Source organism: Callorhinchus milii, unplaced genomic scaffold (assembly GCF_018977255.1).
Source record: "Callorhinchus milii isolate IMCB2004 unplaced genomic scaffold, IMCB_Cmil_1.0 Scaffold3, whole genome shotgun sequence".
Lineage (NCBI taxonomy): Eukaryota > Metazoa > Chordata > Chondrichthyes > Chimaeriformes > Callorhinchidae > Callorhinchus > Callorhinchus milii.
In genome coordinates this window covers 31,392,513-31,414,648 of record NW_024704744.1, presented here as the reverse complement: position 1 = coordinate 31,414,648, position 22,136 = coordinate 31,392,513, and the positions used below count along the sequence as shown (strand labels likewise).

The following is a 22,136-nucleotide window of genomic DNA, read 5'->3' as shown; positions in this document are numbered from 1 at the left end:
ATGGAGTGAATGACCAATTTTATTTGGGGGATTTATTGCTCAGGACATCGGGAGAAACTCCCTTCTCTTGTCGAATAGTGTTGTGGGATCTTTAACATCCATCTGAAGAGGCAGATAAAATCTCGATTTTAACATGTTATGTAAATTGTAAATGTACATGATACTGAATGTCAATATCATGCATCGAACATCAATGTATTTGATGCAAATGTCAGTATATATTGTGTTGGATGTCACTGTACATGGAGCCGAATGTCAATCTATATTGAAATGATATCAGTGTACAATGTGCTTATTTATTTTGCAAAAAATAGATATTTATTGAGAATATTATATATACATATACACAATTTTTCTAGTTGCAACAAAACCCCAAATACACCACATATGTGTGCACCACGCCCCCTTGTGGTGGGAGGACACTTCTACACACTTTGTACAACAGACCTTGAGCATTATCTCTTGTTCCCAAATGCCCAACAGTACAGAGTACAGTATAATTAAGTATTTTAATGAAAGATTAATACAAGAAGAACACAATCAGACTTTGGATTAGGAATAAAAATGCATCAATTGAAATCGGAGTGCTGAATTAGGAGATAAACACCAGGACAGACCAGTCGGGTCAAATGGCTGTTTCCATGCTGTAAATTCTTTGCAAATGTTTGTAAATATGAATGACCGCTACTATGCTGTACATCAGCAGAAATGGGATGTTTGGTCCGCAAGGAGTCCTTGAACCACTTGTGTTTAAACTCATCAGTTCCACCTACTGAGAACTTATAGGGTAGAATGTTTATCATTTCTGGACTGTACTGTACAAACATTCCTCAGTGGGGGGGTGGGGGGGAAGGGGTAGCTACTTCATGTGAAATATTGTTGCGAGATTATATTCCATAACTCCAGTGACACGTTCAGTTAATGCCTATAAATTTGTTCTAACTCGTATTTATTTACACCAAGAATGCCTTTACCATTGAAATTTTATTTTTTAAATGTATCAATACGAATCCAGGTCAAGGAAAACCAAAGAGAATTGGCAACCATTTCAAACCATGCATGAAGAACGCTGTGCAATATGAGCTTGTGCCTCTGAACTCCCTTTGTTCTGAGATGCAATTCAGCCATAGTTACACTGATCTGCATGGAATTAAAGTCTAGTGTCCAGAAAATTGAGCTTTTTTTAAATAGCAGATTGAAAAAGGACAAGAACAGCGAATGCAGCATTCCATGTAATGGGAATGTATCCTATTCAATCCAACTATCTGAAAATGGGATTGGGAGGAGGTTTCTCAGCAGTTGAATCCAATAGAACTTCATAAAAGTCTAGAAAGGGATCGCAGATGCATAGAAAACAAGTGTGGATGATTGTGTTCATTTGTCGGGTCAGCAGAACAATGAGGGGTGAACTTTTTAATGTTGTGGAGTGATTTGTTTAAGAGACAGTAGCAATCCATTACAACCATAACAACAAAATTACCTTTGTATAGCACTTTTCACTTTGGGAAGACTTCCCAAGGCGCTGGACAATCAGTGTTTCGGACCCGAGCTAGGGACCAGCATCGGGGAGGGTGGTGGCAGTGGGATGGGGTTAAGGAGGGTGATAGAAGGCATGGTCAAAAAATGAGGACCTTGAGACAGGTCGTGAAGGAGGTCAGGGGATAGGGACTGCGGGATGGAGTTCCAGAAGGTGGGAGCAGATGTGGCTGAAGACCCACCCGCCAATAGTGCGATGGGCAAGGTGGAGAAAGTGAAGCAGGCTGGAGCTGCTGAGCGCAGGTTGTCACAGACACTGGGGGGAGCAAGGCCATGGAAAGCTTTGAAGATGAGGACCAGGATCTTGAACTGGATCCTTTGTGTGTTTGGAAGCCAGTGGAGTCGGGCGAGGATGGGGGTGGGTGATAGAGTGACGGAGCCTTGGTGCAGGAGAGGACACGGACACAGAGTTCTGGATGATCTGCAGCCTGTGTAGGGAGGAGTTGGGGAGGCCGATAAGCAGGGAGTTTGTATTGTCAAGCCTGGATGTTATGAACACGTGTATGAGGGTTTCGGTGGCCTGCGGTGTGAGACAGTGGCAGAGACAGGTGATATTGGGAAGGCAGAGCGGGTCATGCACGGATATGGGGAAGAAAGGATAGTTGAGGATCAAACAAGACACAAAGGTTCTGGACTGGCTCAGTGAGGTGGAGTGTCCATCCCTGGATGGTGATACTATCAACGTCTGAGGTGTGGAGGCGCTGACAGGAGCCAATCAGGAGAGCCTTGGTCTTGTTGCCCCTGTGGTCCTGGAGTCGAGGGTGGAGGCAGAGTTAGAGTTGTTTGTCATCCACATGCATGTAGAAGTTGACTCCGTTTTTGCAGATGATATCACCAAGAGGGAACATATAGATATTGAAATGGAGGGAACCAAGGACAGAGCCCTGAGGTGTGAGGAATAGAGGAGAAGCCGTTTGTGGAGATGAAGCGGAGGCGGTATGAGAGGTAGGATTTGAACCAGTCAAGACAGAACCATGAAAGTTGAGGTGAGAGGAGAGGCGGTGGAGGAGGATAGAGTGGTCAATGGTATTGAAGGTAGTAGAGAAGTCAAGGAGGACGAGGATGCAGAGGGAGCCTTGGTCGCAGATGGACAAAATTTGTCCCTTTGACCAAATCTGTTTCTGTGCTGTGGGTGGCACAGAAACCCAATTGGCAGGGCTTGTGAAGGGAGTGGCGGGAGAAGACTCATTCCAGGCCCTTGGAAGGGAAAGGGAGAAGCAGCGGTAGTTTGAGAGTAGTGATGGGTCCAGGAAGGGTTTTTTAATGATAGGGGTGATGCCAGAAATGTTTAAAGGGGTGGGAACGGTGCCAGTGGACAGGGAGAGGTTTATGATGTCTGTGAGTACAGGCACAAGGAGGTGGAACTGGGAGGCTAGGAGAAGGGTAGGGATAGTGTCAAGGGAGCAAGTGGTCGGTTTCATGTGGGTTATAGTGGTGATGAGAGAGGAGTGGGAGACAGTTTCGAAGGTGTGGAGGGAGGGTTGGGTAGGGGGTAGTAAACGGAAGGGCATTAACAATGAATGTATGTAGATTCAGGAAGTATAAAAGGATACTAGGAAATAATGTGTGGTTATTTGAGTTGTTGTTTTCTCTAATCTCTTATATCTTGAGCAGGTTTGAAGTGTGTTGTGGTTTCAAATAAACTCAATAATACACCAGTACTTTGTGATTACTTATTATACATTTCAAGGAATTGAAATGTGCAAAACTAAAAGTCATCTTTCTCTTCGAGGTGTGGCACAGCATAATTTCAGTGTCAGCACTACTAAATCTGATAAACATCAACCCATATGTGTATTATCCCACATGCAACATGTATTCAATGAGGAGTGTCAGAATTATGATATAAAGTTGATATACTTCTCATTCATCTGCCTTGCCACATATGACACATTAACTTCATCTAATGAACATTATTTTAATGCACATAGTACATATTCAAGAAGGAATTACATACCTACAGGGCAAGCCTATTTATTTATAACGTAGTGTCTCAGATCCCCCAAAAATAGACACCGTTTCATAATGGGTCCCCAAGAAAAATGTATGCTGCTGAGTTGTCAAGCTACCACTGGAGACTCCTGCACATGAAGCTTGTGGAAGACGTACTGCTGATCTCAACCATTACAAAGGGATTATTTGGCAGAGGTCTGAGATATTGGTCAATCTCACCTTGACCAGATTCTATTGGATACCGCTAAAAAAAAATGTGCAGATAATCATTTTGATATTGTACCTTATCACATTATTGGAAAGTCCCAAAGCTTTTGTGGGCAAACATAACAGCCAGTTTACACATAGTTATGTTCCACAAACATTGGTTAATGACCAATGTTTTGGTGCGGAGGAATTGTTGTCCGGGATACCAGGAGAAACTCACTTCCTTTTTCGAATAGTGCCATGGGATCTTTAACATTCATCTAGTCAGGCAGAAAGGTCCTCGATTTAACATCTCATCTGAAGGATGGCAATGAAGCAATCCATTGCATTAAATTTTGGCATGGACTTCCATGGGTTCCAAGTCCTGACATGGGGCTTGAACCCACAACCTTCTGATTCAGAGGCAAGAGTGCAACCAATTGAGCTAGCCTGACACCGGGCCAGAAGATCCTATCTCCAAATACCAGTGAGCAGCCCACCATCAAAAAAATACATACTTTCAGCACCTTTATTTTCCTATTTTAATTCTTTGCTTTTCCTTATTTATTGTTATTATTAATCATCATCCTTGCATTTAATATAGCACATTTCTTATTGAGAGCATGTCTCACAGCACTTTGCAGGATCTGCTGTAAAAACTAGTGATTGTATATTTTGTTCGCAAAATACAATTGTCCCCAAACAGCAGTGTTTCCTCTATTAGCCGTAAATCTGTGCTCATTATATCCAGTAAAGCATGAATCTTCTTTTCCATATCACTGCATCTGAAAAACAAGCTGATGAGCCCCAGGGAATATAGGGTCATATGTGACTATCTGACATGTTTTTGTTGTTACAAATTAGTGAGTTGGCAATACAAAGTAGGTGACTTTTGACCATTGATATCATATTGTGGTAGATAAAAATATCACATCTACAGTACAGGAAAATTTTATATTTTGTGAAATTAAAAATGGTGTCAGGCTTTACAATGAATGCATTCAATAAATTCCTATTTCCTATGATGAATTGTGGAGTGTTTTCAGAATGAAATGAAATGGTTATAACAATAGTCAGAAAGAAATCCTTCACAAAATGTTTCAGTCTTGCACCAAGATTTATCATCTGCACTGCAAGACAAAACAAGTTTTAAAAACAAGCTTTATTCTTAAAAATACTCTGAATAGTTGATACGGGATCCCATTACTAGTCTTTGGGTTTATCCACTGATCACTCATCGTTCCACAATTTCTTTCTAAAGATGTTATTAGTATTTTCAAAATATGTATAATGGAACGAGACAAGACAACAGCAAGATTAAGGTTTGGAAGGATACTTGGGTGACCAGCAAAAGAGAGCAATAATAATAATCCTTGCATTTGATATAGCACTTTTCACATATTCTAGACATTTCAGATCGCTTTACAGAATATACTGTAAAGTGAATTGACTGTATATTTTTGTGGACGAAACACAGCAGCTAATTGCACACAGCAGTGTCCCACAAACAGTTGTGGATTGCGTGACCAAATTATTTATTTATTTTTCCTTGAGGGATTATTATCAGGCATGTGGAGTTAGGAAACTTGCCCATTTTCTGTGAAGCGCTTTGAGATGTCTAGAAGACGTGAAAAGTGCTATATCAAATGCAAGGATTATTATTATTATTAAACGAACAGAAATGTCCTTGCATATGAGGAACTTTCATTAGTTTGGTTTGGATATTCTTAAGCAGGGAGATGTTTTTCCATATGTATCACACGTATCTCGCTGACTAAAATAAAATCAGGATTTTTTTATTTCTTGGGGATGTAACAACTAAATACCCCCATATAAAAAACTCAAGACAGTACAAATGAAGAAAACAAATGTACTATTTTAATAGTGTGACACAGAAAGACTGCACTTCGATGAAGATTTTTATTTCGTAACAGTGGCCATCACTGAAAATATCTTTGATAGATCTCCACACTGTTATGTCAGTTTCAAGCACATTACACCCCTGAAATTCCACGAAATCTTAGCCAATATGACTATTTTGTCTTAAAATTTAAGATCATGCATAAGTGCAAAAAATTGTTAAATCTTAGTCTTACAGGCTAAGATTAAGTGAAATTTCAGGGTTTATAACACACCATTATTTTGGTCTTCCGGGTGTCTAGCACATGCAGGAACCGACTGCTTAAGAGTATACAAACCAAACTGAGAATTCCATGCATCCCAGCTACACATGGAAATTCCAGAGATAGATTGTTGGAAAGAAATGCACATTCGCTGCTTGGAGGGACACATCCTGCTCACCTAATTTCAGAAAATATTAGGCACAAGTTGGCAGGAGCCAAGGCTTGGGGACCCCAAAGTGTGCCAGCTAAAAACACCATAGTTTGACATTGAGCACACTGTCTGGTAAGCACAATATATAAAGTCCACAAAATATACAGTTTCGCCCGCAAAATATACAGTCAATTCACTTTACAATATATTCTGTGAAGCGCTTTGAGACGTTTCAAAGATGTGATAAGGCTCTAAATCAAATGTAAGGATTATTATTATTATTATTAATAGGTCTGACATCCCACCTAGTCTTAGTCAATAAGAACATTTTGTCCTAGAATTTAAACAGGATCTCCTTGAAACTGAACTGGCTCCAAGGTGACATGTCTGGCAACGGAAAGTCGGAATCGAGCCAGCCCTCTGTGGTGGCCTTGGTAGTCCAGTTCCTGAGCCAGGTGGGTCCACAGTAATCCAGGGAACTGCTGATGACATCACAGCCAGTCTGGCTCATCGGCAGGACCTGGAAGGGCAGACCAGTCACTGGGAGCAGGGAGTCATCCCACTCCGCTCCTGTTAACCCTGTAAGCCAAAGCCCTAAAGGGTAGGGTGGCCCTAGTTGGACAAGCAGCAGGAAAGCAACAACAACAACAAGACGATTACATTTGTATAGCGCCTTTCACGTCGGGAGGACATCCCAAGGCGCTGGACAGAGCATAGCATTTCAGACCCGAGCTGGGGTTGGGAGGGTTAGGGAGGTGAAGGGGGGGTGGCCAATGGCATGGTCGAAGAGGAGGGTCTTGAGGCGGGACTTGAAGGAGGTTAAGGAGAGGGCGAGGCGGAGTGATTGGGGGATGAAATTCTAGAGGTTGGGGGCAGAGTGGCTGAACACTCTCCTGCCGATGGTGGGGTGTGGGTCGGGGGACATGGAGCAGACCAGAGCCGACTGAGCAGAGGGAACAGGCGGGTTGGTAGGGGGTTAGGAGGTCGCAGAGGTAGGATAGGGCGAGGCCATGGAGGGCTTTGTATGTGAGGACCAGGATCTTGAACTGGATTCTCTGAAGGATAGGGAGCCAGTGGAGTCATGGAGTTTGGTGCGGGAGAGGACACGGGCTGCAGAGTTCTGGATTATCTACAGCCTGTGGAGGGAGGAGTTGGGAAGGCTGACAAGCAGGGGGTTTGCATAGTCGAGCCTGGAGGTGATGAAGGAGTGAACAAGAGTTTCAGTGACATAACAGACAACAATATCAATGGCAAAGCTATGCTGCTTTAGCTGGTTAGACTCAGCAGTGCCCCAACACACACTCGGGGGTCCCCAAGCCTTGGTTCTTGCCAACTTACGCCTAATCCTTTCCGGAATTAGGTAAACAAGATGTGTCCCTCCAGGGGGAGAGAGTGCATCCCATTCCAACAACCTATCTCTGGGGTTTCCATGTGTAGGTGGGATGCGGGGAAACCTCAGCCTGGATGGATACTCTGAAGCACAGTGACCGGAATGATCTCGGCGGCCAAGACGTGGTGAGAGCTCAGCCCCAACCCTGGCCACCGTGCACGAAGGAACCTCACCGAGAGGGGGCGCTAGAGGTACCCTCCTCACCCAGCGGCCATACGGACAGATTGGGCGGGTTCACGCCCAATTGGGCGTGTTTTGTGTGTTTTCTCTTGAAATGCGCGCGCGTGTGTGTGTGTGTGTGTGCGCGCGCGCGCGCGTAAAAAAAAACCCACCACGGTTCGGGCCGGTGCCAAACGTCTCCCCGCCGCCTCTTTGAAGACCTTTTTATTTTTCTTACCGTCTCAACAGCAGTCACCGAACTTGGCCACTCGGTTCACCTGCCGGGTACGACACCTAACATTGGGCTACATTTGGGCTGGTGTTGGGCTGACTTCGGGCTATGTAGACGGATGCCGACGTCTGGGCAGAACGCCGGCCCGGCGGCCGCAGCGCGCTGACGTCAGGACGTTGCGACGGTTGACGTTTGCTGACGTGCGGAGCCAGGCCGCGGGGGGGGACGGGGAGAGAGAGAGGAGGGAGAGACTGGGGGGGGAGGGGAGAGGCTGTGTTTGGCCGCTTCAGAGTGAGAGAGAGAGAGAGCGAGAGGACTGTGGTAAGTAAGTGAGGAGCCGCTCCCTCCTCCCGCTCTCCCCCTCCCGCTCCCCGGAACCTCTGCCCAGCGCCGCCCCCCCTCCATTGTTGGGTCACGAGCCGCCGTGTTCGGTTGGTTGTGGGGCGGCTCCGCGCCGCCGCCCTCCCAGTGTGAGGAGGACCCCCGGGCGGCGGCGGCGGCGGCGGCTGTGGCGGTGAGTCCCCGCCGGCGCCGCGGGCCCCGGGCCCCGGGAGTGACAGTGCCCAACACCCCCTCTCCTCCTCCTCTCGCTAATCTCTGGCCCTTTCCTCCCGTTTTAAATTCCCACCATCGCCCCCCTCCTCCCCTCCCTTTAATAAGAGAGATAGATTGTCGCCTGTTCTCTTTTCTCCCCCTCCCCCCCCCCACACCCTCCCATACACCCCCTCCCCCCACACCCCCCCTCCCCCCACACACCCCCTCCCCCCACACACCCCCTCCCCCCACACACCCTCCCATACACCCCCTCCCCCACACCCCCCCCCCCCCCCACACCCCCTCCCCCACACCCCCCTCCCCCACACCCCCCTCCCCCCACACCCCTCCTCACACACACACAACCTCCCATACACCCCCTCCCCCCACACCCCCTCCCCCCATACCCCCCTCCCCCCACACCCCCCCCCCCACCCCCCCCTCACACACACCCTCCCATACACCCCCCCCCCCCCCCTCCCCCACACACCCCCCCCCACACACACCCCCTCCCCCCCCACACCCCTCCCCCCACACCCCCCCTCCCCCCCCACACCCTCCCCCCACACCCCCCACACACACAACCTCCCATACACCCCTCCCCCCACACCCCTCCCCCATACCCCCCACACCCCACACACAACCTCCCATACACCCTCCCCACACCCCTCCCCCAACCCCCTCCCTCACACACAACCTCCCATACACCCCTCCCCCACACCCCCCCTCCCCCACACACAACCTCCCCCCCCACACTCCCCCCCCCCCCCCCACACCCTCCCCCCCACCACACCCTCCCCACACCCTCACCCCCCCCCACAACCTCCCCACAACTCCCCCCCCCCCCCCCCACAACTGGTTTAAGGAGTTTTAATCTTTAAAAGCTCCAAAACAATGACATCTTGTTAAACGCCGCCAATACATCTCTGAACTATATTTGGGTTAGTTTATGAAGGAGCTCTTTGCTATGTGTTGATTTACTGAGGTACTATTTTTATGCTTAACACTTTAACTTTACAACATGTTATTTTGTTTGTTTGTTGTTTAACTGATGTCCATCAGAACATTCCCTCTTTAGGCCTATATCTACTGTGGGATCAAGGCCGGAGGGAGATAGGGTTTGGGGCTAATTCACAGACCCTTTGGTATCTTAACGGGGTCTGTGTGCCATTGTGTAAGTCTGTTTTTATTTATAAGATGAATCAGCAAAGCTATGGAAGAAGAGTTCGGGTGAATTTGAAACCTACAATCCAGTCTGCTCTCCCCCCTAAATATTTGAGGAATGAAAATACGGCTGGACAGGGGCATGTATTGTTGTTACTTTTACGTATTTTCAAAAAACCTTTTAATAAGGAGTCATCCTTCTGAAGATTTAAAAGGGTAGAATGTGGTGAGATTAAATCAAATACAAAATTAATGGGAGTCGTGATAAATACTGTCAGATCAGAAACAATTGCTCATCTAATCCCTCTTTTGTTAAGTTAAATTTAACTGCTGCTCAAATAAAATACTGAAAAATGCAAACGCAATGCAAAAATATACTTGTTACTCAAATACAATTACCTGTTCCTGGCACTCTTAAGTAAGTGCAAAAAATAGTATCTAAATACACCATGTAGTTTAATGCAGTTTGCAATTTATTATTTTTGTTAGGTGTACATGTACATTTTGTGTTTCTCACTGTACTGAAGATACTGACTTATCCTTTTGATTATTCATCATGCTGTAAACCGTGAATATTTATGTTAAAGATTGGAACTAAATTGACAAAGCAGAATTGTATTTTTAAGTGCACATGAATACTGAATTGCATGTGACAAAATGTACAAGGTGACCAAAAAGTTGTGATATCTACCCTATTATCTCTTTAAAATATCATAATTTCTTTAAGACGTATTAGACATTGTAATGGTATCACAACTTTTTAGTCACCCTGTACTTAGAATGAAGCGGTACAAACAGTGCAATTTTAAGAAAGTTTCCTACTTTTAGATCTATTATTTTCTTTGTGTTGTCTCTACTTGTTATGCATTACAGTGTCTTGATATGTCCTCCCAACGTGAAAGGTGCTATATAAATGGAATTTGTTGTTGTATTACCACATTTTGCCCAGAAAATACTTCACAGTATATCCTGTGAGGCGCTTTGAGACGTCTTGATGAAATGATAAGGCGCAAATGACAAATGCCTGGATTATTATTATATTATTGCCAGCTAAAAAGGGTAGGCTGGCACACTGTTCCAGGCTTTTTTCAGATTTTTAATTGTTACCAAGAGATTACATGAATGAGGAGTGTCTATTGCAAATTATCTGTGTGGGAGAGTCACAAGTGCACTCAGTAGCTTCTTTTGACAACATGGCTAAGACCAAGAACCTGTTTATGGTGAGTTGTGAACACAAGTTGAAGTTGAGGTACCAACAAAAAATTCTCTTTTTTTCTAGCAAATTCTGTTTCTTTTCTTCCATTTTTTTTCTACCTCCAGTAGCTATCATGCAAAGATAAGAATAGAAGAGCTATTAGCTTTATTGACTTCTTCCCAAATATTTTGTGAAATAGCTCTTGAATTAGATCGAATATGAGCTGGAGGAGATGTTATACAATGCCAAAACCTTGCTTTGTTTGTCTAATATGTTGTAGGCATTGTCACAACATTATTGTCCCAAATATGATTAGTATAATGGTGTGATACTTAATCAAGCTTCTCCCCACCTTGTTTATTATTAGGTTTGGGAATACAAATACAATTTGTTTTCGTCTGCCAGGTGTCTAATATTTGCAGAACCCCATCACTGTTTAGCATCAAAACTAAACAGAGTACTATGCACCCCACCTACACATGGAAATTCCCATGTATTGCAATAGGATGCATACTCTCTCCCTGGAGAGACACATCCTGCTTGCTTAACTCCAGAGAGTATTAGGCACAGATTTGCAAGAGTCAAAGCATGAGACATCCAGAGTGTGCGTTGGGGTACTGCTGGAGTGTAACCAGCCAAAACCGCAAAGCTTGCCATCGAAAGCACTGTCTGGCAAGCTTTCCTGTCACTTGTCCAGATAGGACAAGATGGGCTTAGGCTTGCAGTTGAGTTGAGCGAGAAGAATCCCTTCTCCGAGTGACTGGTCTATGCCTCACAAGTCCTGCTGAAGAGCCAGATTGGGCAGCCCCAGCAGTGTCCTTTAATACTGCGGACCCACCTGGCTCAGGAACTGGACTCCTAAGACTGCCAGAGAGGGTAGACTTGATTATGGCATTTTGTTGGCAAACATGTCACCTTGGAACCAGTTCAGCTGACTAGTGACTATTCTCCCCGCCACCCCCAACCCTCCCCCAGGAGAATAGTCACTAGTTGGTCATTTGACATCCGATAAATGCAATTTTTGTGATTCTAATCTGTAGTAAAGTTCAATTAATCTGATCTGTGTCTTCATTTCAACTTGTACTTTTTATTTAAAATTTACAGAGATAATATATCCAATCTGGAGGTTCAGGAAACCTGGCAACACCCGAACTACTTCAGCAGATTGCCACAAAACCTCATAACTGGATCCACAGCTATGTTAGTATACTTGTTTGCTTGTCTTTTGAGCTAAGATTTTTTTAAATTGATTTTTTGGAATTATAATGAGCGTTGGATTTAGGCTGATCTACTTTCTGATGCTTTTGAAGTCTTGTTACAGTATGATTTCACAAGTGCAGGACATAACTTTGGTGACTCAAATATGTTTTCTTTTCTCTACAAGCCAGCATGCTGATGTGGGGAAAAAAAATCACATTCACAAGATATGGGGAAAAAATCATAGCTAAGTCCACAGTGTTCCCATCTCTCATTTATCGCACATGGAAATGGGCCATTTGGATGAGTTACTAGAGAGTGGTCTCAGCAGGAGTTATCACCTGCAGAAGGCAAAAAANTAAAGCTCTTAAAATCACCCTGAGACCTTCTGGTCTGTAAGGCTCGGGCTGCACTCGCCAGTTCCTTTATCCTTTCAACTATTGGAATAACTGTAATTTTATATCAGAAACCTCAGCAATTTTATTTAGCAGTCAAAACATGGTATTGCAGTTGTCGGAGAAAAAATAGTTTGCAGTCATCTGCAATAATCAGTGGGGTTTTGATGAATTGAAGCAGTAATCCAATTATGGGAATGTGGATGACTGACTTAAATCATTCAAGCTTTGGTCTCATAGTTTCTGCCATCATTTGCAATTTGCAAGGATATGGGGAAAGAACGGGAGAGTGGGACTGATTGGACAGTTCTACCGAAGAGCCAGCACCAGGATGATGGCCCGAATGGTCACCTTCTGTGCTGTAGCATTCTGTGGTTCTATGATTCTATCATCTGAACTCCCTGATTTGTAATTGGCAGCGTGGTATCCATTTTCCTCTGTGGATGAGCCATACATTTTAGCCGGAGAAGGTTTGAAATTTCCGCCAGCCTCATTCTCCTGCCTGTACCTTTGTTCCTCCAATTTGGGTTACTAAACATCTCTGCACCTCCATCAGTTTCTGAGCTGTTCACCATTGCTATCTAGTACTTTATCCCAAAATTTCTAAGCCTGCTAAACCTTACGACCAACCTATCTTTTTAACAACATCTTTTGTTAAAATCCTCGAAAGATCCTCCTTCCTACTCAATTCGGTGATTCATATTTGTAAAGTGTTTAACATAGGAATTATCCAATGTGAAGGAGCTTTACAAGTGCAGGTTGTTCTTACGTCCAGACAGTTTTAAATCTTAATTAATAATTTTGCATTGTAAATCCTTTAAATTGTCCCCATTTACTTAGCATATCAATTTGTTTTAAAATGTTGAATCAGAATAGAACTTCACAATGGCTCATAAAACTTTTCTAGAAATTGTAAATAGTAAAAACTGTACAGACCAAAAGAATTGGATTATTGGAGCTGAAGGTCTGGCACACTAACTATCCTGTTGGAATTTTAAGCACTCCAAGATGCGATTTGCGTCAAGTGCTGTTGAGCTGAATTGTCAGTTTGAATGCACTGATCCTTTCTGTTTGAAACTGCAGAACTACAATACATTTTGAACCTACCTGGCTCAGAAATTTATAAATTATAGAAAAATTTGAGGAAGTGTAAGATTCAAGCAGCACCTGTAATAATGTCCAGTGGTATGCAAGTGTAACAGTGGAAGATTATTATCTTATCTACCTTCTGTGTCGATATTTTGTTATGTGGACACCTGATTTCTGATGCTTGTGTATTTTTGTCTTTTAAATTTGGGTTACTGATGTAAGATCTATGTATTGTATCCTAGGATGGCTGGCTATGGGGATGTCGATCGTGCATCCAACATGCTTCCAGGCGGGAGGAAGATCAACGAGTCTTGCTCAAACACAGCACCTTCTCTGAATGTTCCAGAATGTGCTATCTGCCTTCAAACATGTGTCCATCCTGTTAAACTGCCATGCAAACATATCTTCTGTTTTCTGTGTGTGAAGGGAGCATCATGGCAAAGCAGACGGTGCGCACTGTGTCGGCAGGAAATCCCTGAAGACTTCCTGGACAAGCCCGCTTTGCTGTCCCCTGAGGAACTCAAAGCAGCAAGCCGAGGGAATGGGGAGTACGCTTGGTACTATGAAGGCAGAAATGGCTGGTGGCAATACGATGAGCGCACAAGCATGGAACTTGAAGATGCTTATCTGAAGGGCAAAAAAACAATTGAGATGCTCATAGCTGGCTTTTTGTATGTTGCAGACTTGGAAAACATGGTTCAGTTCCGACGTAACGAGCATGGGCGACGTCGAAAAATGAAACGAGACATAGTAGATATTCCCAAGAAGGGAGTAGCAGGGCTTCGATTGGACTGTGACTCCAATGGTTTATCTTCAGAAAGAGAGAACTCTGCTGATGGAGCAGATAGTGCAGCAGATACTGGCTCCACAGCAGCTTCAGTGCAGCCTTCTGTTGCCATAATTAGGCCTTCGGTTATGCCAGCAGTGTCCCTTCCTGGGCAGCCAGGCAGCCCACTAACTTTTTCACCAGAAGCCACTGTGTCTCTTGTGAGCTCCTTTACTCAGTTGCAGTTGCAAGATCAAAGCACGACCAGGAGTCGGAGAGGAGAGGGAGAGGAGCAGGAGGACTCAGTGCCTACAGGTAGAGTGATTACTTCACAAAGTGCAGCCAGCTTGCTTTATGATGGCACAGAGTCTGGTACTAGCAGCGATAGTGAGGATGAAAACACCAGCCAGCTTCAGTCTGTGTCAACCAACCACAGCAGGCAAAGACTCATTCCTCCAAGCAGTGAAAGGGAAAATGAAATACCAGGAGGCGAACCATCTCTGGAAGAGCCAAGTACCAGCGTAGGAGCCAGGGAGCAGCAACCTGATGGACAGTGCACTGTAACAGAAGTCTAGATCTTACGATTACCGATTCAGTAAAGAACAAAGCTAACATTTGAGAAATTAAGGGCAACTGAGAAACTTTCAAATTTCTCACCCAAGATTGCACTCAGATAAAATCGAAGTAATTTTTAAATACTTTACATCTTTTTGACACAACTGACTCCTCTTCTGTTTTTGTTTTGTCATAGACTGTGTAAAGTAGTTAATGCATGATATTTATTGTGATAGCATTGAATTTATTTTCAGTGATTTAAACATTTCTGTTGAATTTCAAACTGTCTCAACCCTTGTGCATGTCTTGTAAAATGTGAATTCTGAACCTGTTAGCAAAAAAAACTGCGCTGATAGTGGTGGAAGCCCCGAAACTTCCCATTGGTAAAGTATATAATGTGTCTCTTGTGTATCATATTTTCAGAAAAAAAGTTGTCAAAGCTTACACGACTCTGTCAAGTGAGGGAGTTTGAATACAGCTTTATTCCTTGTGTACCTGAACTAAGAATCACGACTTTCCTGTGTGTCCCCCCTGTAATATTTTAATTTATTTTCTACTTTGTGGAAAGGCATGTTGTTACAATGCCCTCTCTCTCCCCCACCCGCCATCTATCCATATATCATTGTCTGTAATTGAGACTGGTAATGCCTGTGAGCATCACCTATGTGGATGAAATTCATTGAAATATTAGATTGATAGAAACAATTAGTCGAGTTCCAATTTCACATTCTAACTACAGTAGGAAGTAAACCTATAAAGATTTCGCTATTGGTCTAACATTAATTTCCTTTGTGAGAAGTCCTTTTTGAAACAAAGCCTTTGTGACCTTGCAAGCTTGGCATCAGTCAATAATGCATTTCCTCCCATTCATCAGACCTTACTGTACCTGGATACTAGACCAGCTTTTCTCTTTCGATGTTGCTAAAATATTTGGTCTCTAACTTTTGTAACCTGTGTAATCTCCAATAGTCTCTAATACACTAGATTTCTGTTTATCAAATGAAACTTTTAACTTGACTATATTGTTGTTTTTGTTACACGATTTGTATACTAAACTTAATAAATTGTTTTGTTTTAGCCTAAACAGCTAGACATAAATTTTCCCAGACTGAAGCCCAGCATCAATGTTGTTAGACATATTTTACTGAAGAATGGACTAGCTGTGGCTATTATCTCAGCCTTTTAATGTAATGTGCACATTTCTTCATAAAAAGAAACAAGTATTTCGAGAAGCAGGCTATATACCTCATCTACAACTTACAATTGGTATTTTCCTAAAATGTCTCCAAAGTTCCTGGCCTGAAGCAGCCTTACTGCTGTTCCTCCATATTTTTAGAATTAAAGGCAGATTGATCCCTCCTTTTCTCCTCCCTTGCTCCCTCTATTTTATATTTGTGGCATTTAGTCTCATCCCAAGAAAACTTGAGTAACGCAGATCTAAATCTGGAATAGCTTACCGAATAAAGTAGCATAAAACCCTTTGAATTACTAAATATATATTTTAAAGAAACCAAGGTAAAACTGGACATAAATATATTTCAATTAAGAATTTAAATGTATTCAGATTTGAAGGCTGGCACAATGTTATTACTTAAAATACAGTAGTCCTGGATTGAATCTATAGAAGGGAAAAAACTCTATTCCTGGAGGTATTGATTTATTTTTCTGCTGATTATCACTATTTGTCCTCTGGTTCTCCTTGGATGATTCTGATGCATTATCCGCCAACATGTTTAACATGAGCATTTTGTGATTCTGCAATAAAATCGTTCCTGCAGGAATTCTAAATTATAATAATGAGGATAGTAGTAGCTATTTTCAAGCGCATTACAATTAAACATTTGTATTTTAAGAATTTTGGTGCTCTAGAAGTGAAATTTTTGTGTGTTTGGAATAATTTGGGGTTTCTTGAATCCATTTGATTTCTAAGCTACTTAAAATGTAATGTAAAACATCTGAACGTTTAACTTGTTTGTGACTTTTCATTGTTCAATATTGAAACTTTGCCTCCCCAACACAAAATCCATGATTGAATTAAGACAGGGCTGAACTTAGCTTGAATGTTGTCTATGAGGTGACATAAATACAAGCAAAATAGGGCAAGGTATTTGGGCTTGCCTAGTTTCAATGCTCCTGCCTTCATTCATCAGTTAAAAGGCCAGTGTCCATTGTAGGACTTGTGACTGACGCTTTATGGCATGACGCTTACAGACATCTATTGAAGCGTCTCAAAAACCGAAGGGAAAAATTGGACGAAAAGAAAATAACTGATATTTTTACATAAAAATACAAGATAGTGCATACACAATGGCGTCTATTTGTTTAGCATCCTTCTTGTGTAGCTGATGGCATAGTCTAAATCAAGCATTTGAAAAAAATTGTGCATCCTGCTGTACTTTTACAAATTGCTGTTAATGGAGTTATTGCTAAATGCATTTTAAATAGATCATGGTATGAAAGGCTAGTCCTTATTTTATTCACATCTTCACACAGCATCAAGGTTTTTTTGGATACATTCTTATGTGTGTAACTTCCAGTTACAATGAAAATCAAAATGAGTATTTCATGTGTTTTCCTTTCAGAATCACCACGATACATCCTGTTTGCAACTAGTCTTATCTATTGGGTACTGTTGTTGGAGAATGACGCTTTGTACTAGCTATGTTGTGTCTGCTACCATCTGATTGAAAATATTGAACAGCATTCTGCTATTCAACAAGCTATCCTTTGTTTTTTGACCAATTTATCTTCATTCAGACCAGAGTTGCGTGTTTTGACACTGGATAATGGAGAACTGTTCTTATGTATGAATATATTGCACATCAAAATTGTGTGAAGCAGGGGTGAAAGAGGCAATAATGCTTGAACCAGATGGACTGCAGATATGAACTTCAACAGTTGTCTGAATATTGCTGTCTTCATGTTGAATGAGTTCAAGGTGTTGAATGATTGACACACTATTTACCCACCTTCCCAATTGTCACTAAAGTTATTAGAAAGGTAGTGCATCACGTTAGGAATTGAATAATGCTTAAGATTAGCATCAAAGAGGTTAACTTAAAATCGTTGAACAAAAGGGTCTCATTTTGGGACCCTCATCATTATTGGCATTAAGTTGTCTGTATTGAACTGCTTTTCCTTCTTCAGCTGACCTATTAATATAAGCAGTTTATTAAGGCCATTTGATGGATGAGTTATGTGCAGACATTTTGTCATTATTCTTCCAACTTTCAGAATCCCTGGGGATGGCTTTTATCATGTTCCTATCTGTGTTACTCATGTACTACATTGGGAATGACCCTTAACTTCTGCACTTAAGCTCAGTCATTGGAGCATATCCTAAATAGGGTTAAGCAGATTGTTGTGGGTGATGATTAGATTAATCACATTTGAACTATTTGGAATGGCAACACTGGCCATTTGGAGTCCCGTAAAGCGATCTTTGGGCAAGTTTCCTTACTCCACACGCTTGATGATAATCCCTCAAGAAAAAAAAACAATAATAAATTGGTCACTTAATCCACAACTGTTTGTGGGACACTGGTGTGCGCAATTGGCTGCTGCATTTTGCCCACAAAATCCAGTCAATTCACTTTACAGTATATTCTGTGAAGCTCTTTGAGACGTCTGGAAGACGTGAAAAGCGCTATATCAAATGCAAGATTATTATTTGCTTTCACAATGGCAGTCCCAATAACATTCAAATTAATTACATGAGGCTTCAGACAGGAAGAAGACTCATTGTAAACAAAAACAGAAGGTGGGGTGGAAGGTGAGGACTATGGGAACCCTATCATGGTTCTGGGAAGGGGGGGAAGGGGTGAGGGCGGAGTTGAAGTGGCAAGAAACCGGAAGCTCAGGCTGCTCACGATGTGGTCTCTACACTAAGACAAAACGCAGATTGGGTGACCGATTCGCCAAACACCCCCATTCTGTCCGCAAGCACAACCCTGAGCTTCCGGTTTCTTGCTACTTCAACTCTCCCTCCCACTCTGACCTCTCAATCCATGGTCTCCTACCCTGTTCCAATGAGCCACAGTACAAGCTTGAGAAACAGCACCTTATTTATCTGCTAGGGACCCTACAGCTCTCTGGCCTCAATATTGATTTTCAACAATTTCAGATCATAACAGCTCATCTTCCTCCCCCTCTTCCGTGACCATTACCACATCATCTTGGTCCCAGACACACCTTTTCTCTCTCTGCTCTGCCTATTTTGTTGCATTCCACCCCCCACTTTGTTTTGCAGTATTAATACCTCTATTCCCCTGCTTTGTTGCAATCCTCCCCTTTGTTTTGCATCATTAACACCTTTAACCCATCATCCCCTGTTCTCTACCCCATTTTCTCCTTTGTCTTCCTTGCCCTGCCTCCCTACTCTCTGTTAGCCCTTAAAAGGGTGAGCGGGTTCTCTCACGTTTTGTGAGCATGTGTGTGGGGTTATGAGAGACACAATTGCTGTGCTCACCCCCAACTCCACCATGGATGTGAAATGCTAACGTGAGCACGGGAAGAAAATCGCAAGCAAGAGAGTGTAAATATTTAAAATCCATAGAATATATTTAATTATTTGTGGTTGGATGTTTGAAATGGTAAAGTTCACACTAGCTGTAATGTGAGTGTGGTAGCAGCCGATTGCATCTCTACTTCAAATTTACTGTTAAAATAAAAAGATCTGATTTTCCATACTAAAGAAAGAGCTGCTCCATCGGGACCCTTTTTAAGGGACCCTAGAGATACATTCGCTTTCATGTTCTTCTTGTATATTTCTCTCTAGTTTGCAAAAAGAAAGGTTTAGTCATTGGTTGTTTATTAATAATAATAGCAGGTAAACTGGCTGGGAAGGTACAGCAAATGGACCACTGACTTTGTTAGCACTTACTGTCTCTATATAAAAATTCAAAAGAAATTCAGAAAGTCCTGTGGAGTCCTGTAGCTCAGTGGTTAGAGCTCTCGCTTTGCAAGCGAGAGATCTGAGTTCAATTCCAGGCAGGGCGAAACCTTGGGCAAGTTTCCTTACTCCACACGCCTAATAATAATCCCTCCAAAACAAAAAACAATAATAAATTGGTCATTTTCAATCTACGACTGTTTGTGGGACATTGCTGTGCGCAATTGGCTGCCGCGTTCGCCCACAAATATACAGTCAATTCACTTTACAGTCTATTCTGTGAAGCGCTTTGGGACGTCCTCCCGACGTGAAAAGCGCTATATCAAATGCAAGGATTATTATTATTATTATTATTATAAAAGCCTCTCCCTCCTAACATACCCCAGTTCTGACGAAGGGTTGTGGACCCAAAATGTTTGACTCATTTTCCTTTCTCCATAGATGCTGCCTGACCTGCTGAGTGTTCCCAGCGACTTCTGGTTTTGTTTTCAGATTTCCAGCATCTGCAGTATTTTACGTTTTGCCTCATTGTAAAGTTGCTTGTGGCCAAAGTACTGAAGACCATGACCATCAATCCACTTTACAGTATATTCTGTTAAGCGCTTTGAGATGTCTCAGTGACATGATAAGGCGCTATATCAAATGCAAGGATTGTTATTATATTATTTGACTACTCGAGGAAGGTATATTTGGAAAATATTCTGTTTAAGAAGCTGTGTCATCAATCTACTGTTCATTCCAGCCCCTCCCTGAAGGAGATGTGCATCAGAAAAACTATTTTGACCGCAGACTAGATCTGCAAGTAGTTTTCACACACAGAAAATTTGCACAAACGTACCTTTGTTTAACATCTTAATTTCCTGCTTTCTTCAACCACTCTTAGTCACCTCCAGCTTCTCCAACTTGCTCAGTGCCCATTGTCACCACTATGGAGCTCTCCGAAGTGCTATCCTGTGTGAAAGCTGGTATATGATTGTAATTTGTTGTTGATGTTTTTACTGAAGAGGATTCAAAGCAAAGATCCAGAGTCCTACAAGCTCAGTTTTGGATAGTAGTGTAGGTCTGTTTTCCAACTTGAAAAGCCTCCATGAGAGGTATGTATTGGCATACATTTACATTTACCCCCCCAAGGAGGAAAGGCTGTTCTTTCTAATTAAGAATGAGTGAACTTGCTGTTAAAGATAAGTTAACGCACCTACTCAGAAATCTGTCATCATTATTCAGATCTCAATGATAAATTTTAGTTCATGCAAATGAGTGTGATTTTGCAAGTGCAAATCGGTGATACTTAACACCTTTCCCTGAGTCAGTTATCCTTGGAAAACAGTGGCAATATCATGTTTTGCAACATCCAGACTGTTACCAAAGAAAGGTTTCACAATAGATAAAAGTTAAGCCACTAAACTTTGAAAAAAGACAAGTGGTGTAAAAAAAATCAAATTTAAGTCAAAATAATTTACTGGATATATACAAGCAAAGAACATTTATCTTAGCCAGAGTTCAAGATTAAATGATCTTAAAAATTAATTATAAATATGAAGTTTATATTAGATAAATTGTCTTAGATATATTGTCTTCATGCAAATTTCCTGTAAGTGTTGCTTGTAAATGTAATGAGCTGTGAAGGAACACTTCAGGCATGTTTTGGGTTGAAATATGATAATGTTGCCATCACCAGTTTTCTTGCTCCACGTGCATGATAATATCCCTCAAGAAAAAAANTTTGGTCACTTAATCAACGACTGTTTGTGGAACACTGCTGTGCACAATTGGCTGCCGCGTTTCGCCCACAAATAATAGTCAATCACTTTACAGTATATTCTGTGAAGCGCTTTGAGACATCTAGAAGACATGAAAAGTGCAAAAGTGCCATATCAAATGCAAGGATTAGTATTATTCTTATATCCACGTTAGTGATTCTTGTTTGGATGCTTTAGGAACAAAGTAAATTGATTTGATTGTAACTAACAAACGACTATCAACTAACTCTAAATGGATATTGGGATTCCATGAAGTGAAGGAAAATGAATCTATAGAATAGTTTAATTACAAAAAGTAAAATTTTAATTATAAAATAAACAAATGGAGGAAAGATAGGGTTTGTTTTAGTTCTACATGGTTATTACTTCTGACTACAATAAGCCTTGTTTCACCCCACATAAATGGCACAAAAACGTTGGGCCAAATGGCCTTCTGTCCCATAAATTTCTACTGTAACATAGAAAAGAAAATCCAAAGTGTGTGTAATAGAACTAACATTTTCCCATTCCAAGAGTTCATTTCAGCATAACTCAGTTTAAACTTTTAATGCTTAAAATTTTGTTGCAAAGCATCCTGCAAAACACTGCTGTGTCCGGCTTGTATCCACCTCCAGTGTACATACATTTGTACACTGGAGGTGGATACAGAATTTTATCAGCCAAACCGATCCTCAGCGCCTTCGCAGAACGCACACGGTCAGCACTGCTTAGTAATTTAAGCACTAATATGTTGCACATTGTCTCCACAGACAAACTGTCAGCAATTCAGCTTCAAGTGCAAGTGCTTCATATAGCAGACTATTTTCACATCAATTCTGATTTATTATAGGAAAGAAAGAGCCACACTAAAGCAAAACACA

At 42.2% G+C, this 22,136-nt stretch overlaps 1 protein-coding gene across 4 annotated transcripts; it reads left to right on the top strand.

Moving 5' to 3' along the window:
- The first annotated feature begins 8,020 nt into the window (after positions 1 to 8,020).
- On the top strand, positions 8,021 to 17,348 carry rnf146 (ring finger protein 146). 4 transcript variants are annotated; one of them, XM_042333531.1, is made up of 3 exons: positions 8,021 to 8,051; positions 11,728 to 11,823; positions 13,547 to 17,348. In XM_042333531.1, coding segments are annotated over exons 2-3 (1,101 nt in total). In that variant the 5' UTR covers positions 8,021 to 8,051; positions 11,728 to 11,821; the 3' UTR covers positions 14,646 to 17,348. The 4 variants fall into 4 exon arrangements, with proteins under 4 accessions (XP_042189465.1, XP_042189467.1, XP_042189468.1 ...); XM_042333533.1 differs by lacking the exon at positions 8,021 to 8,051 and adding an exon at positions 8,167 to 8,244; XM_042333534.1 differs by lacking the exon at positions 8,021 to 8,051 and adding an exon at positions 9,118 to 9,205.
- Positions 17,349 to 22,136: the final 4,788 nt, after the last annotated feature.